General features: G+C 35.2%; 1 protein-coding gene across 5 annotated transcripts in view; it reads left to right on the top strand.

Annotated features, from left to right (window-relative positions):
• ASCC3 (activating signal cointegrator 1 complex subunit 3) overlaps positions 1 to 18,265 on the top strand; it is a 382,634-nt gene that overhangs the window by 217,969 nt on the left and 146,400 nt on the right. For all 5 annotated transcript variants that reach the window (XM_062186549.1, XM_062186553.1, XM_062186551.1 and 2 more), the window contains 6 exons: positions 1,865 to 1,984; positions 6,061 to 6,225; positions 9,406 to 9,492; positions 10,336 to 10,512; positions 15,460 to 15,685; positions 17,875 to 18,029. In XM_062186549.1, coding sequence (XP_062042533.1) covers positions 1,865 to 1,984; positions 6,061 to 6,225; positions 9,406 to 9,492; positions 10,336 to 10,512; positions 15,460 to 15,685; positions 17,875 to 18,029 — 930 coding nt within the window. The remainder of the gene's footprint in view (positions 1 to 1,864; positions 1,985 to 6,060; positions 6,226 to 9,405; positions 9,493 to 10,335; positions 10,513 to 15,459; positions 15,686 to 17,874; positions 18,030 to 18,265) is intronic.

The following is an 18,265-nucleotide window of genomic DNA, read 5'->3' as shown; positions in this document are numbered from 1 at the left end:
GAAAAAATAGCAAGTATAATGTTATGATGAAAATTGCATATTACTGCATCTCATCATCAACTCCCTAAAAGCAACTAAATATGCGTGTGTTTCATGGAAGTGGTTAAACAGAATTAAAAATTATAAGAATTAAAGCAAACAACATTTTTTTATATTTTTAATACTAAAAGGGGTTGTTTTTGTTTTCTTCTAAAATTTAACAGTTTAGGTAAGTAGTATCTCCTCTCCTTTGAGTAAAGTATTAGATGATAAAAATATTTTTTCAGCTAAAAATCCAGAAAAATTACACAACTTGGGTTGAAATTTTACAACTTAGGCAAATTTGTAAAGTAAAATGAGCACTGTAAGTAAAAACAGTTACTTCCTATGGATCCATTGGCTGAGAAAACATTTTTAGGAAAACTTGTTGACATTCTGTTAATATTGTCTAATAATTCCTTTCTCTTTATTACACAGACAGTATGTACCATTGTTCTGATTTTAAATTATTAAACTTAGGTATCACAAGGCTTCATTAAAATGATATATTAAGAATTTATTTCTGGGTCCAGTGCTCTGGCATAGTGGTTTAAGCCTCTGCCTATGGCACTAGCATCCCATATGGGCGCCAATTCCTGGCTGCTCCTCTTCCAATCTAGCTCTCTGCTATTGCCTGGGAGAAAGCAGTGGAAGATGACCCAAGTGCTTGGGCCCCTGCACCTGTAGGAGCTCCCGGCTCCTGGCTTCAGATTGGCCCAGCTTTGGCTGTTGGGATCATTTGGGGAGTGAACTAGTGGATAGAAGATCTCTTTCTGTCTCTCCTTTTCTGTAACTCTCCTTTTCAAATAAATAAATAAATCTTAAAAAAAAAAAAAAGAATTATATTTCTGGAGGTCAGCATTGTGAGGCAGTGGGTTAAGCCGCCATCCACAATACCCACATGCCATATGGATGCCAGTTCAAATCCCAGCTGCGCCACTTTCCATCCTGTTCCCTGCTAATACACCAGAGAAAGCTGCAGAAGATGGCCCAAGTGCTTGGGCCCCTGCCACCACATAGGAGACCTGAATGGAGTTCCAAGCTCCTGACTTTGTCGTGGCCCAACCCCGGTCATTATGACCATTTGAAGAGTGAACCACTGGATGGAAGATAACTCACTCTCTCTTTCTCTCTTCCTCTCCCCTTCCGTGTAAGTCTGCCTTTCAAACAAGTAAAAAAATTTTTGAAAATCTTATTTCCTTTCAGAATATAATAAAAGAATCATCCAGTGTTTATTATGGTTCAGATGTGTAAATGTTTTTCCATAGTTTGTCTAACACTTACCTATATATAAATATGTCTAAGTCCAATTAATTACACTTTTAGTGTAGTAATTGTTGCATTTTTCATTGTATTTGTATTGTATATTTATACTTAGCTACCCTGAAAATAGGTATCTTTAACGGTAAGAGCTAATGTTGTACCCTGTGGTTTAATATACAGAATCAGAATGAAGAAGGATAGATAAGAATCTTTCGTTTTTATTCTGGTGTACTTCCATTTAAATGTTTGCATAGTATGTCACATAAAGTGAAGGAAATCAAAGTGTGAAGATATTGAATATGAAAAAATTAATGAATGCCATAAATATCCTTAATGCTATGTTTAATTAAATTTCATACAGAAAAATAATAAAATGCTATATTAGTGAGTAAGTTCAGTTTTGCAAGATATTTCTAATGTATTTTTCTCAGATTTTTGACTCATTACAGAAGTGTCATGTTAATTGTGCTTACCTCCTTTAAATGCAGTGTAATTATATATTTTAAAAATAACTTCTTACAAAATGGTCTTTTATGTAATGTTTATATCCAACTTTAATTTGTATTATCTATTTGATTTGCAGATTGCCCTAGGAACAGTTACTAACGTGGAAGAAGCAGTGAAGTGGATAAGTTACACTTATCTTTATGTACGGATGAGAGCAAATCCACTAGTATATGGCATCAGTCACAAGGCATATCAGGTAGAAAACTCATTGATCAAAAAAAATTAAAACCTTATTTTTGTTTTGTAATCCTTTAATGATATGAGGATACATATTTTTTCCTCTTACTTCATATGAAGAGAGTTAGGTCCCTGGAACAAAAACAAAGGGCTTTAATCTTTAATACTAAAGAAAATTAAAACTGCCCTTTTTCTGTATTTAAATGTCTTTTCCTACTGAAACCAATAAGTGAATCATTATATTATTAACAGTTTATTATTCAAATAAACAAGACATGAAGAAACAGACAGTTTTTCACAAAAACCGTCTATATGATCTATTCCTTTTGTCAAGTCTCTTCTAAACCCTGTTCAGAAATTAAAAGATAACATTAATGAGTTATTGTTGTAACACATTGGAGGCGGGGATTACTGCATATGCATAGATTGAGAATTGGATGCATGTGATAGCCGCTCCTCCCATGAACTTCACAGCTATGTGGTCCATGTGTCCCACAGATTCTATGAGATCTTGTCTGTAGACCTTTGCTTTATGTACTGTAAGTGCTTCCTAATTACAGATACAGCCCAATTCTTATCTAATTAAAACATCATTTCACCATCATCATATGAATATTTAGTAGTGTTAAGTCAAAATTAGCAAAGAAGTTGAATATAATTAAAAATTATAATTTTCTTCTGTTTAGTTTATAGCCTAGTTTTTGTATATATCAAAATAGTGTGCAGTCTTTGTTTTTTTCATTTTTTTCTTTTCCTGTATAGCAGATTTTACTGTGGAAAAATTGAAACTTAAGGCTTAGTCAGGAGGCACAGAGATAAGGAAAGCAGCACCAGCAACTAGTTCTGAGGCAGTTAATCTAAAATCGTTATCTTTTCATGCTTAAGTTTTCCCTAAATGACATTCAGCTACTTTTCTTCTTCTCAGTTGAGATATATGCTTATTTTCAAATGGATAGCTTCTTTTAAGTTAAAAAGTTCTATTACAAAATATAAATATATTATAACCTTACACATTTTAAAGACTATGAAATTGGCTACTCTCGCTTAAAAATAGGGACATGATGAGAAAGGTCAATGAAAATATTCTGAAGGAATAAAGAAAAACAAAGCAAGAGCCAGTGTTAGGTGTAGCTGTTAAGACTTTGCATGGGATGCCAGCATCCCATATCGCAACAGGTGGATTTGAGTTCAGCTTTTCTTCTGATTCTAGCTTCCTGATATTGTACATGCTGGGAGTCAGCAGATGATGACTCAATTAGTGGGATCCTCCTACATGGGAGTTCCATGCTCCTGACTTCAGCCTGCCCCAGCCTCAGGCGTTGTGGGCATTTGGGGAAACCAGAAAATAAAAGATCTCTCATTGTCGGTTTCTTCCTCTGTCTCTTTCTTTAACTCCTTCCCTCTGCCTTTCAAATAAAATGAAAACAAATAAATTTTTAAATAATAGAAAAAGCAACAACATGTGTTTTCATGGGCTAAGCCATCTCAAATCTTGGAACAAAAAAGAGACATCAATTGATTTTTAATTATCAGGTTAATATCAGAAATCATTTTTGTGTACTTTTCCAGTATAAAGGATTTTTTTTCTACCAAGATATTTTGTTTCACTGTTTCATAGTTCAGATAGTCTTGATCTTTTTTTGACTTACATATTTTGATTTTATTACTCAATATGAATTTGTAGCCATAATACTCTTATGAACTAGTTCTAATCAAATAGTTTAAAATAGTACTTTTTGATGTTTAGTAAATAGAATTAATAAAGTAGTTTTATAAGGTTGATACTTACAGTATATCACTTACAGCAAATATTTAAGACTTGCTGTATTTGTTTATCATTCCAGACTCCATCTTACTTCCTGCCATTAATTTCCATTTGCTTCATTTTTCTAATGTATAAGACTTAGTTTAGCTATATTTTGGCACAAATAAGTTACCATAAAAATATAAATTACAACAAATAGTAGGAGTACTAACTCATTAATTGATTTCTAAAGTGTTTTACACTTCCTTAGCTCCTTATTAAAGATTATATTTCATTTTGTTGCTCATGACCAAAGAGTGATCTTCAGTACTTGGTATGTGTATACGTATGGGTATGCATACAGATATTTACAGATACACATCATAGTAACAAGTGCTTGTTAATGTCATTTCTGCTTAGTAGAAGACTGTAATCTTTTCCAGGGAGAAAAATCATTGCCTATTTCCTCTTACTCTTTGTTTCTATTATTATTATTATAGAGAAGATAGATCAATTTTCCCATCAACTGTTAGGAAAATTACTAGAACAGTAAATCTATTTATTTTCCTTCTTAATTATTTTTAAGGCAGAGTGCCTGACAGACACACAGACAAAGCTACCATTCCTTGGTTTACCCCTTAAATATTCACAATACCTGGGGCTGGAGTAAGGTCATAACCAAGATAAAGGAACAGTATCCAGGTCTCTCACATGGTTAACAAAAACCCAGTTACTTGAGCTATCACTGCTGCCTCCCAAGGCCTAAAGTCTTCATTTGGAGGACTGGAGTTAGGAGCCAAAGCTTGGAATGAAACCCAGATACTGTGATGAGAGACATAGGTATATTAACCCCTAAGTTAGCTGGCTTTCTAGAACTAAATTTTTTTAAAAATTACCTTTGTGGCCAGTGTTGTGGCTCAGCACATTAAACCACTGCCTGCAAGACCAGCATCCCATACAAGCAACAATTTGACTCCCAGCTGCTCTGCTTCTGATCCAACTCCCTGCTAACACACCTGGGACAGCAGCAGAAGATGGCCCAAGTACTTGAGGCCCTGCACTCACATGGGAGACCTTGATGGGTCTCCAGGCTCCTGGATGCCATGTGACCCAACCCCGTCTATTGCGGCCATTTTGGTATTCAGCCAGCAGTTAGAAGATCCATCTCTTTTTTTGTTTTAATTTATGTTATACAAGTTTCATGTATTTCATATATACAGATTTAGGAACATAGTAACACTTCCCCCCACCCTCCCTCATGCCCACACTCTAACCCTTCCTCCTCCTCCCTCTCACATTCCCACTCTTATTTTTACAAAGATATGTTTTCAGTTTACTTAATGAACATATAGTTATCCCTACACGTGGTAAAAGAGATCGATGAATAGTATGAAAAGAAAAAAACAAAACCGTCTCTCTCTCTCTCTCTCTGTGTGTCTCACTCTCTCCCTTTCTCTCTCTCTCATTCCCTCCCTCTGTCTCTGTCTCTGTCTTTCCTTCTCTCTCTGTGACTCTGCCTTTCAAGCAATTTTTTTAAAAAAGAAGAAATCTGGCCGGCACCGTGGCTCAATAGGCTAATCCTCCGCCTTGCGGCGCTGGCACACCGGGTTCTAGTCCCAGTCGGGACACCGATTCTGTCCTGGTTGCCCCTCTTCCAGGCCAGCTCTCTGTTGTGGCCAGGGAGTGCAGTGGAGGATGGCCCAAGTGTTTGGGCCCTGCACCCCGTGGGAGACCAGGATAAACACCTAGCTCCTGCCATCGGATCAGTGCAGTGCGCTGGCCGCAGCACGCCAACCGCGGCGGCCATTGGAGGGTGAACCAACGGCAAAAGGAAGACCTTTCTCTCTGTCTCTCTCTCTCTCACTGTCCACTCTGCCTGTCAAAAAATAAAAAAAAAAGAAGAAATCTACATTTATTTTTATATATCTTGATATTGATGGAGAAAAGCATTGTTTCTATCATTTCTCTGAGTAACTGATAAACTAGGAATATGATTTGATAATTTAAAATCCCTATTTATTTTACTGTGGAAGTAGAGAACAATTACTATTGTATTTTTATATCTGATTTTCAGTTTTTGAAATACTAAATATTACAAGATCAAAAAAGAATTTTAGATTCCAAAGTACTAACTTTGAAGAGACTGTGCAGATTGGTAATTCTAATGAATTTTCAAAACTTCCTTTACTTAATGGAATAAAATATTTTCTAGTTATCATCTAAATGGATGTAGATGTATTTTTTAAGTTGTAATAAAAAATTTAAAGCAAGAAAAATTTAATTTATACAAATCGGTATTTTTGCAAGATGACTCACTAAAGAAATATCTGTGTGTATCTTTTTCTTTGTAGATTGATCCAACATTAAGAAAACATCGAGAACAATTGGTCATTGAAGTTGGACGAAAATTAGACAAAGCTCAGATGATTCGTTTTGAAGAACGAACTGGATATTTTTCTTCAACTGACTTGGGTAGAACCGCCAGCCACTACTATATTAAATACAGCACCATTGAGGTATTATCCTGGGCAGAATGTTTTTAGACATAAATACTTCCTAGACTTCAAGAATATATTATTAATAACAAAAAGTGTCTAATTTTTGAACAAAATGTGTTTAACTTACATGAATTCAGTGATATAGCCTCAGTAAAGACAAGCAGAAAGAAAAAGAATCCTCTTGCTATCTTGTTCAAAAAGTATATTCCAAACAGTAGACATATCCCCACCTAAAACTGACAGAGTGTATTGGGGAGACCTATGGAATGAAAGTCTGAATGATTTTAAATGCAAGGGAATGATTTAATGGTATCTATGAATGAAAAGTTGAAAAACTAACTACATGTTATCAAGAAGCAGTGAGTTTAAAAAGAGCTAAACACTCTGACCTCGGAATCAACCCTTATGGCACTCTAGTTTGGCTGAAAAGCCCAGGGAAGCATTTCAGTCATGGAAAGCCAAGACACTGTGGCAAAAAATTTTCTATGCAAAGGACCTCTGTGGGTGAGACCTCGGTGGAAAGAAACAGGCATCAGAGAAGGAGGTACTTTTCTCTGAAGGGAGGAGAGAACTCCACTTTGCTTATGGCCTTGTCAAAACACTGAAGGAGTTTGTGGATTCAAAAGGGTTCCGTAGCTTAGGCAGCTCTTGTCAAGAGCCTCCGTTGATCACTGACATCATATATAAGAGTGTTAATTGTTAAATTAACAACAGGAGTCACTGTGCGCTAACTTCCCATGCAGGACCTCTGTCCTCAGTTATATATATATATATATAGTAAGTTAAATAGTAAATAGTAATTGTAAAACTTGTTCTCAAATAATTACTTCATTTTAGTGTATTAAGTGAAAGATATTCTTATGTCTCATGAGTTACAGTTATATCTAAGTGCTCACAAAAGATTTATCATTCTTGGGGTCTTCTTTAAAGATAAAAGTTTCTAAAAGAAAAAAAAAAGAAAGAAAAGTGAAATTACCTTCAAGATGCAACGACTTTGAATAGCCCTTGTCTAGACTGTTGAGGAACAGTTTTTGTTCTTGTTTTTTGTTTTGTTTTGTTTTTTGTTATATTTTGTTTTGTTTTTCTTTCTCTCTTTTCTTTTTCTTCTTCATACAAAATGTTGAACTCTTTACCTAGAATAGACTTAATCTTCTGTGTATAAAGTTAAATGAAAATAGACCAGAAACAGTAGAGGGAAGAGGAAGAGGTGCAAGAGTGTGGGTGGGAGGGCAGGTACAGTAAGAAGAATTATTGTGTTCCTAAAGTTGTATTTAATGAAATGCATGCAAATAAAAATAGATAGATAAATAAATAGTTAGATAAAAAGAGCTAAAGAAATGAATAATTACCAGTGCAACCTAGCCATATTATATGAGCAATTTAAGGGATTTTCAAGAACAATTTTGATTGCCCAATTGTAGCCTTAATGTTGCCTTTTAACGAAGTCCTTTGTAAAAACAGGAAATCCCTTTAACATTTACATCTAGTATATTATGTCTTTGTGTGTTCATATGTATTTGTTAGTATGTGGAAAAATTAACAGTGACTTACCTTCAGAAGAAATTTTAAATTTGAAAAGAGGGAGAAGGGTTAAGATGAAGTATTACCTTGTTTTCCTTTCACAGTGAAATATTTGAATTTTTTTTAAATTTAATTATTTCTTTGAAATGCAGAGTTACAGAGGGAGAAGGAGAGAAAGAGAGACATTAACTCCCCAAATGGCCACAACAGCCAGGGCTGGCACAGGCCAGTGCCAGGAGCCTAAACTCCATCTGGGTCTCACATGTGGGTACAGGGGCCCAAGTACTTGTGCCATTTTCTGCTGCTTTCTTAGACACATTACCAGGGAGTTAGATTGGAAGTGGAGCAGTCAGGACTCAAACCATCATTCATTATGGGATGCCAGTGTCACAGGCGGCAGCTTAATCCCACTATGCCACAACACTGGCCCTTAATTTTTTTTCTTATATCTGTTTTAGTTTTATGCTTAAAATTGTTCTTACAATAAGGGGAGAAAGTAATAGAAGTCATTTAAATGAGATTTTAAAAATATGAAAACCTTGGCTTATGTGAAATGTAGGTTTTATACTCAGTTAACATTTACTATGCATATCCTGGGCTTCAGAAAATACCTTCATGTTTTTCTCCATCTTTTCCAAATAAGCCTTGGATTTGTATATCATTTTAGGTTTCTTCCAAACCTTTCGAGTGTAACACCTTACAAGGGCAGTCTGGTGGGTCCTCAATTCAACACGTTTTCCCTGGCCTTTCTCATATTTCCACATGCTAGTGTGTTGCTGATGAACAATTCTAAACCTGCTTGCAGTTCTTTAGGGGAACTCAGCTTTGTCTTCATTCTATATGACCCTTGACTATTTTTATGCATCCCAGTTTCCTGATTTTCTATATACCCTCACTAGTTACATTGTGAGAATCTTAAGATTACATGTTGGCTGGCGCCGCGGGCTCAATAGGCTAATCCTCCACCTGCGGCGCCGGCACACAGGGTTCTAGACCCGGTCGGGGTGCCGGATTCTGTCCCAGTTGCCCCTCTTCCTGTCCAGCTCTCTGCTGTGGCCCGGGAGTGCAGTGGAGGATGGCCCAAGTGCTTGGGCCCTGCACCCCATGGGAGACCAAGAAAAGCACCTGGCTTCTGGCTTCGGATCAACGCAGTGCACCAGCCACAGCTGCTGTTGGGGGGGTGAATCAACAGAAAAGGAAGACCTTTCTCTCTGTTTCTCTCTCTCACTGTCCACTTTGCCTGTCCAAAAAAAAAAAAAAGATTACATATCCATATGCATTACATTTAATTACAACGCTCTGAATGTCACATGATACATGATCAACTTAGAGATGGTGAGTGGTGCAAATTTCTACATGCCTGTGCTGAAAACAAGCAAAGACAATGTTATGATATATCTTTATATATCTAATGTATATCTCACTAGTAGATTTTATTGATCCCTTTGCTTTTAAAGGCCTTTCTTGCTAAGTTATGTTTTAGCAATTTTTTAGGCATTTGATAAATTTGGTAATGTTTAATAAGGCAATAATTTAGAATGCTAGACCACATACATTACAACTGCACTGTTTAGCACCAGATGTTTTTAAATATTGTTTTATTTGTAATAGCATTGTATTGTAAAATAATTTTATTGGCATTTTAATTGTATCTAAATGTAATATTTATCTTGGTAGACCTTTAATGAACTCTTTGATGCACACAAAACTGAAGGTGATATCTTTGCTATAGTTTCCAAAGCTGAAGAATTTGATCAAATCAAGGTAAGATTATTTGAAGCTACCAAATGCATACTGCATATCTGCATCTGTTCATTTATAAAAGCTTAAAATTAATTGTTCCTGATGCAGTATAGGTTGTGTGATACTTTGCATTTGGAGTATGAACATGTTCTTCCATTCATCAATAATATCCACTATCCTAGATTAAAGTATTACTATCATACCTGACATCTTGCTTTGCTTAAATCTTAAATCAAGGAATTTGAATAAATCTTAACAGTAATGGAACTATCAAAGAATGTAGTATGTAGTTTTGGTTCATTTGAAATATAAAGTTCACTGAGAAATGTAAAGTTCATTTATGATTCAAGCTTAGATATGAATATTTCCTGTTCCAATATTATAATTTAATCTTATTAACAGTAAAAACTTTAATACTTTGAAATCATACTACTTCACAGCTTTAAGCTATGAATATGTTATACTATATAAAAATATATATCTTTAATGAATGCATTTGAAAATAATTCAAGTTTGCCTTAATCCAATTGGGCAGAGGTTTTACACTGGTCAAATAAAAAATGAAATCTCATCAACTGAAGGATGGTGAGGTCAGAAGATTTAATTTTGTGGCATATCAAATTTTTATATGTCAATGGCAGCTTTAATATTGGTGATGAATAATAAAATGTAATTGTATCAGCCTCAAGATAGTTTCATACTATATTTTATTAGCTACCTTTAGAAAACTATTATTATTTAGCTATGCAGAAAGAAAATGTCAGTTTATAGTGAATAGAAATTTGAAAAAATGTGTTTCATTTCAATATAAAAATTTTCAATAAATCAAACTAAATGTTCCTATAAAAATGTTGATTCTTCTAGGTCAGAGAAGAGGAAATAGAGGAATTAGATGCCTTATTAAACAACTTCTGTGAACTCTCAGCTCCTGGAGGTGTAGAAAATAGTTATGGGAAAATAAACATCTTACTTCAAACTTACATCAGCCGAGGAGAGATGGACAGTTTCTCCCTTATATCAGATTCTGCATATGTTGCACAGGTAGCAGCCTTACTATCTTCCTGTTTTCTCCTTCTCGTTCATCTATAGGCTAAGGAATTAATCCATGCTACACTGTGAATATATTGTTTGTGACATGCCACCAAACTGCCTTCTATATCTTAGAACTGGTTCTGTTCATTGGTATGTGTTTTATTTAATCTGTGCTCATAAGTAAGTATTGGGGGTGAGATCTGATGCTTGATGTGGCTTTTTTTTATGTTGCTATCATTTTTATTACAGACTTTTAAAATATTGATAGCCGATTTTTTTCTACTTTCAATGAACAAAGATCATTTCTTAAGGACAATTATACAAGAGTATTTAAGCATACAGAAAAGTTTGTGGGATTCTTGGAGTTTACACCAAATATCGGAAATGTACACTTTTTACCATTAAATAAGTCTTAGTAAATATGCCATATAGTAGATCTTACTTTACAAAAAGATCTTACTTTTCTCTACTTTTGATTCTTAAAAGTTGAGAACTGAAAGACAGTTATCCCCTAAACTATAGTTCATATAATTTATCACTTTTTAAAAGTATCATAGTACTCATTATTAAAGTATTTACAGTTTTGTCTTCAAGCCTTCTTGTGAAGTAAAGTAAGTCACTTTTTTGCCCAAGTTATTTTTCAAATGGAAGGTATTACTTCACATACTTACTAGAAGATTATTCTTTACTTTTCAGGAATACTAAATTCATTATTTTTCATTTAGCAATGCCTCCTTTAAATTAAGGAAAATTGAGGCTTAATCTTATTTATAATATGAAAAAGACTCTTCTATTGTCTTATTTGTAATTTCTTTCAAAAACCTCATATAGAAAAACTATGTATCACATAGATTATTATTAACAGCTATGAATTTCCAGGAGTACTTTGAAATAGCTGAAAATGTGAAATTCTAAAAAATATGAACCAGTATATTGGTAAACAATTTGAACCATATTAGATCTAAATCACATAATTTAAATAGGAATCATTGTTTTTTCCTTTGTTTTTAACTGGTTTTCTGAAAGAAATATAATATCATTTTATATTTTCTTATGATTTTTCTCCTATGAGAAACAATGACTTGATCAGCCCTTGTCCTGACTGTCGAGGAACAACTTACTACTTTATTCCTTTTAGTATTTTTTTGTTCTACTTACTACTATTGCTGAACTCTTTAATTAACACACAATTATTCTTAGGTGTTTAAATTTTAACTGAAAAGTGATCCCTGTTAAATATAAGAGTGGGAATAAGAGAAGGAGGAGATGTACAGTTCGGCACATGCTCAATTGGACTTGCCCCTAACAGTAGAGTTAGAAACATGCCAGAGGATTCCAGTTCAATCCCATCAAGGTGGCATGTACCAATGCCATCTCACTAGTCAAAGTGATCAGTTTCAGTTCATAATTGATCATAATGATAGGATTAAGAGTAAAAGGGATCACATAAACAAGACTAGTGTCTGCTAATACTAACTGATAGAATTAAAAAGGAGAGAATGATCCAACATGGGAACCAGGATACACAGCAGACTCATAGAATGGCAGATGTCCTATACAGCACTCTGGCCTCAGAATCAGCCCTTAAGGCATCTGGATCTGGCTGAAGAGCCCATGAGAGTATTTTAGGCATGGAAAGCCAAGACACTGTGGCAAAAATAAAATAAAATAAAGAAACCTAAATGGAAAATCTCTGGGAGTGAGATCCCAGTGGAAAGAACAGGGTCATCAAAGAAGGAGGTACCTTCCTCTGAAGGGAGGAGAGAACATCCACTTTGTCTGTGGCCTTGTCTAAATAAGATCAGAGTCAGCGAACTCAAGAGGCTTCCATAGCCTTGGCAGCTCATGACAAGAGCCTCGGGTGATGACTGATGCCATAAATAAGAATGTCAATTGTTAAATCAACAACAGGAGTCACTGTGCACTTACTCTTCATGTAGGATCTCTGTCCTTAGTGTGTTGTACAATGTAAATTAATGTTGTAACTAGTACTAAAACAGTATTTTTACACTTTGTGTTTCTGTGTGGGTGCAAACTGTTGAAATCTTTACTTAGTGTATACTGAATTGATCTTCTGTATATAAAGACGATTGAAAATTTAAAAAAAGAAATAATTAATCATTTAAATAAAAGATAATATTTCACTGGATTCTGCGTGTATAACCTATCAACATTTCTGCTTGATTCATCATTATGAATTATCAGAGACTGACATATGAATTGCTTCACATATAAAACTTAATTTCTTCACGATGGGTACCCTGAAAATAAACCTCACATTAATGCTGTATCTCAAATTATCCTTGGTTTTTCTTAAATAGATCTGGATTTATCATCCTTAAATGTTTGTATAAACTATACTTGAGTAATTCAAGCCATCAGTAATTTCCCAGGCACTCTAAACTCTAAAATGATATTTCCTTCTATATATCTTATACTTTCTTCTCTAGAAATAAACTTCTCTAGAATAAACTCTTACCTCAGATATCTTAGGATTTTATTTAAAAACATGTATTTATTCTCTCTAGATTGGTCATAGACTTTGATCATTAGCCCCATCCAATTTATATCATTCCAGATTAAAATATTCTGTTGGTAAATTTCAAAGTTGGCAAACACGACAAGTAAATAAGTCATCACTTATGTGATATATAAAAACTAATAATTTAGAGGCCGGCATTGTGGCATACCAGGTAAGGCCATCACCTGAGACACTGGCATCCGTAATGGATACTAGTTCAAGTCCCATCTGCAACAGTTCCAATCCTACTCCCCACTAATGTACCTAGGAAAGCAGCAGAAGATGGCTCAAGTGCTTGGGCCCCTGTAGCCATATGGGAGACCCAGATGAAGCTCCTGGCTCCTGGCCTAACCTGGCCATTGCAGCTATTTGGGGAGTGAACCAGCAAGAAGATATCTCTCTCTCTCTCTCTCTCTCTCTCTCTCTCTCTCTCTCTCTCTCATTCTTCCTTTAGAATTAATAAAATAAATCTTTAAAAAACAAAGCACAAGTGGGAATGATGTAGAGAAGCCTATTTGGTAGTTACAATCAAATATTCATTTAATTTATCATTTTCTCTTCCTTGAAAAGATTTTTTTCTCTCATTCTTAATGAGTAAAAGAACTGTCCTCAGATTCTTAAGTACCAATTTTTGTTTTTAAACATCAAGTACTGAAATAAATAATGCATAGCCAATTTTCCAAAAAGCAAATGAACATCATATATAAAACAAAATTCCTTAATTCTTCTCATCATTTTTACCTCATAATTTTATGCTGATTCATCTGCTTGCTGTTTAGAGTCTTTATTATTTTTTGTCTCTTTTTATGATTTTGATATTATCCAGAAAACATTCTTCACTTTCAAATAAAAATTCAGTGGATATTAGAAGGTATCCTTAAGCCCATGATTTTAAAAACCATATTCATAAAACAGTCTACAGAGTTAATGATAGAAGGAAAGAGGCAAAACAAATGGGCATTAGCTGTGAATATGTGAAAATGACTTGTCCATTGTAACCTTCTGTGTGTGTATTAATAAGTTATCCTTAAACTACTGAGTTTAGAATTGTATTAAGTTCGGAATCATTTAGACCTGGTGTTGTTAAGATCAACCAGGTACATGATCTTTGTCAGATTTCCTTTCTTTTAAATCCCTAATGTGTCCATCTGTAAAATTATGTCCACACTAATCAAACATAATTGTTATAAATTTTTAATACAATAATTTATGTAAAACAAATAAACCATTTATTGGTTTATAAGGATCCATTAATATGGGTAGTATGCACTCAAACTACATTTGTCACCCTTCCCTCCCTAATTTTCTCCCTCACTAAATCTTATCATCATTTTTTAAGATTTATTTTTTTAGCAATGAAATCTACTTTTTTTAAGATTTTATTTATTTTATTTGAGAGGTAGAGTTACAGACAGTGAGAGGGAGAGACAGGGAAAGGTCTTCCTTCCGTTGGTTCACTCCCCAAATGGCTGCAATGTCTGGAGCTGCGCCAGTCCTAAGCCAGGAGCCAAGCACTTCTTCCCAGTCTCATGTAGATGCAGGGGCCCGAGGACTTTGGCCATCTTCTACTGCTTTTCCAGGCCATAGCAGAGAGCTGGATTGGAAGTGGAGCATCTGGGACTAGAACCATCGCCCATATGGGATGCCAGCGCCACAGGCAGAGGATTAACCTTATGTGCCATGGCGCCAGGCCCCAAGATTTATGTATTTAAAGGGCGAGTTAAAGAGAGGAAGAGAAGGAAGGGGCAAGGGGTGGAGGGAGACAGAAATCTTTAATCTGTTGGTTTACTCCCCAGATGGCTGCATCAGCCGGGGTTGTGACAGGCCAAAGCCAGGAACCAAGAGCTTCTTCCAGGTCTCCCATGTGGGTGCAGTGGTCCAAGAACCTGAGCCATCCTCCAGTGCTTTCCTTGGCTCATTAACAGGGAGCTGAATCAGAAGTGGTGCAGCCAGGACACGAACCAGTTCTTATATGGGATGCCAGCATCCCAGGTGGCGACTTAACCCACCACACCACAATACTGGCCCCTACAGTCATCTTCTTAATTTTCTAAATAACATTGTAAATCAATCACTCTATTATACTCACGTATCTAGGGGCATCTTAACTTGTTTCGTATTTTAGATTCTTCAAAGCCTTCTAAATACATTGCATACCTTTCACCTCTGTTTCATTCCTGTTTGTAAGGTGTAAGGGTGGAGCTTATAAGACTGCCCTCTGAAAGTTAAGCAATTAACATAAACATATAAAGGGTGTGATTATTTTTATGTGAATATAGCACAATTAAGGTTGAATGAGGAAAGATGTTGCACACACTTCAAAGGTACAGCTTGACCTGTACTTTTTTTTTTGAAACTGAGTTTGAATAATAAATTTGCTAACAAATTTTCAGACACATTGGATCTAACAACTAGTCCCCTCTTTTATTCTTCAGAATGCAGCTAGAATTGTCCGTGCTCTTTTTGAAATTGCTCTGCGGAAACGTTGGCCTGCCATGACCTACAGGCTCCTGAATCTTAGTAAAGTCATTGACAAGAGGCTTTGGGGTTGGGCTAGCCCTTTGAGACAATTCTCGGTGTTACCCCCACACATTCTAACAAGATTAGAAGAAAAAAATCTTACCGTGGATAAGCTGAAGGACATGAGGAAAGATGAAATAGGTAAGAAGGAAGTAAACATGTTTGATTATATTGCTCTGTGCAAATAAAATATTATAGTAGCTGTAAAAATATTATGAGCTTTTTATAATATTTATGAGAATCTCTTTTTATCTAAAGTCAAGGAAAAATCACTCCAAATATTATGAAGTTACTTAACACAAATTAGCTATAAAAATTAAACTTACAGAGTGAGATGGTCCATTTAGCAGTTAAGCCCCCAACTGGCATGCTCAGAATTGGGGCCATGAGTTCTAGTCCTGTCTCCAGCTGCTAATGCACGTTTTGGGAAGCGGCAGGTAATAAAACCTGGGTTTCTGCCACTCATGTGGGAGACTTGGATTGAGTTCCGGCTGCTGGCTTCAGTCTGTCTCAGGCATTTGGTGAGTGAATCGGCATAGAGAAGAAACTCATCTGTTCATCTCTCTCTCGCTCTCTCTCAACAGAAAAAAAATTAAACTTTTTTCAAAACCCAAGCATTCTTCAAAAAAAAGAATGAAGTTTATATATTTACACTTAAGCTTTTTATTCAAACACATAAAATGTTAGCTCTAAATGGTGAGAATCATTCAATGATATTTATTCTCAGTTTTTAATTCTACTTTATTTCAAATTCTCTTATGATAAATCTCAGGATTATTGCTGTAAATAAGAGGCCTTTATGCTCTGTGTTTCCCTGAAGTTTCTAAATAAGCTTCGTGACACAGATACATATTTTTAAACCCAGCTGGTATCTGTGTGTACATGGCATTGGGTGTTCTCCTTTTTTCATATAATATTTAAAAGTTATTCTATGTACATTTCCCTATAATTAACATTTTATTGGAAAAATATAAAATGCATCAATTACTTCTAAATATTATATCACTTTTACATTATATTACTTCTGAATAGGAAAGACATAGTACATGAAGGGTGTCAGGAAGAAGAGAAATAAGAGGGAGGAGTACTGTTGGCGAGAGATACGAAAGTGTTGAGAGGCTGAGACGCTTATGCCTCTTGTAGAAGATTTCTCCTGTAATAGAATGGAAGAACAGAAATATCAAAGAGAATCTGGAATTACTAAGAAGGGAAGTCGAGGGTACTAATATTAGAGTAATGTTCAAGTATTTTATCAAAACCAGGGCCAACTTTAGTTTCAAACATTTTGATTGGTTTACTACATTTATTTATTTACTTGAAAGGCAGAGAAACAGAGAGGCAGTGGCAGAGGCAAGGAGAGAGAGGTCTTCCATCCTCTGGTTCACTCTCCAGATGGCCACAATGGCTAGAGCTGAGCCGATCTGAAGCCAGAAGCCAGGAGCGTCTTTCGACTCTGCCACACGGGTGCAGAGTCCCACAGACTTGGGCCATCTACTACTGCTTTCCAGGCCATAGCAGAGAGCTGGATTGGAAATGGAGCAGCCAGGACTCAAACCCATGCCCATATGGGATGTTGACACTGCAGGCAGTGGCTTTACCCACTAAGCCATAGCCTTGGCCTCAATAAGTATACTTTTTAAAAAATTCTAGGTTCAGGAACCAAGACATACAGAAAATCTTGATGGCAAAAAATAGAATATATTTCCTCTTGGTTGTTCAAACTAAAGTAGAAAAATGCTTATACTCAGTACCCACTTGTTTATGGCAGCCCTGTCCACTCCTGCCCCCATACTCACTTATAGATATATCTGTATTCTAAAATGATTATGAAAATATGTATAAATAACTCATTTCGTGCCAGATTGATTTTATTTTGTATTTTGTATTTTATCTTTATGCTTTATGGAAATGGGTCTGAATGAGTTAGCTGCATCTGATTATTAAAGCATTTCTTATCATGATTGTAAAATTCTGAAATATATACTGAATAAATGGCTATTTCGCAAAATACTATTTCTGTATTGTATTATAAACTAACTTGAGAGAGGTAGTCTATTTATAATAATTTAGGCATTGTCAAATATCAGTAATTTTAAGAACCCAAGTAATAGCTGAAGAAAGCTTGATACTGGTTTTCAGAACTATGAATTGCTAATTCAAGTTAACTATTACAAAATATTGAAACATGTCAGGTCAAGAATGTCAGCTATTCTACATAGCAAATTATAAAACGAGCAATAAAATCACCTACTCAGAAATCATTTACAAGTCAGATTATATTGCTTTCTCCTATCTGGACACATTTCTTCTATGGGATGTTTTTCTTACAGGTCACATTTTGCATCATGTGAATATTGGACTGAAGGTCAAGCAATGTGTTCATCAGATTCCTTCTGTTATGATGGAAGCATCCATTCAGCCCATCACCCGGACTGTCCTTCGAGTGACACTCAACATCTTTCCTGATTTTACTTGGAATGATCAGGTAGAATTGTAAAATAGCTCAATCTATGCTAAACAAAAATGTTTGAATTGCAGGTTCAAGTATATGTGTCTGAAGGTAAGATAGAAAATCTTCTAAAACCAATATATATTGAAAGTTCATTAAAAGCACTATGGTAATATTTATTCTCATCCTCAATAAGAACATGTGGTATGTTAATAATATAGTCAGCCATCTAAGAATCTGGAAGTTTTAACATTGAATAAAAAATTTAGTAG

Source organism: Lepus europaeus, chromosome 3 (assembly GCF_033115175.1).
Source record: "Lepus europaeus isolate LE1 chromosome 3, mLepTim1.pri, whole genome shotgun sequence".
Lineage (NCBI taxonomy): Eukaryota > Metazoa > Chordata > Mammalia > Lagomorpha > Leporidae > Lepus > Lepus europaeus.
The sequence above is the reverse complement of the archived record's forward strand: the minus strand, read 5'-3'. Positions and strand labels throughout refer to the sequence as shown.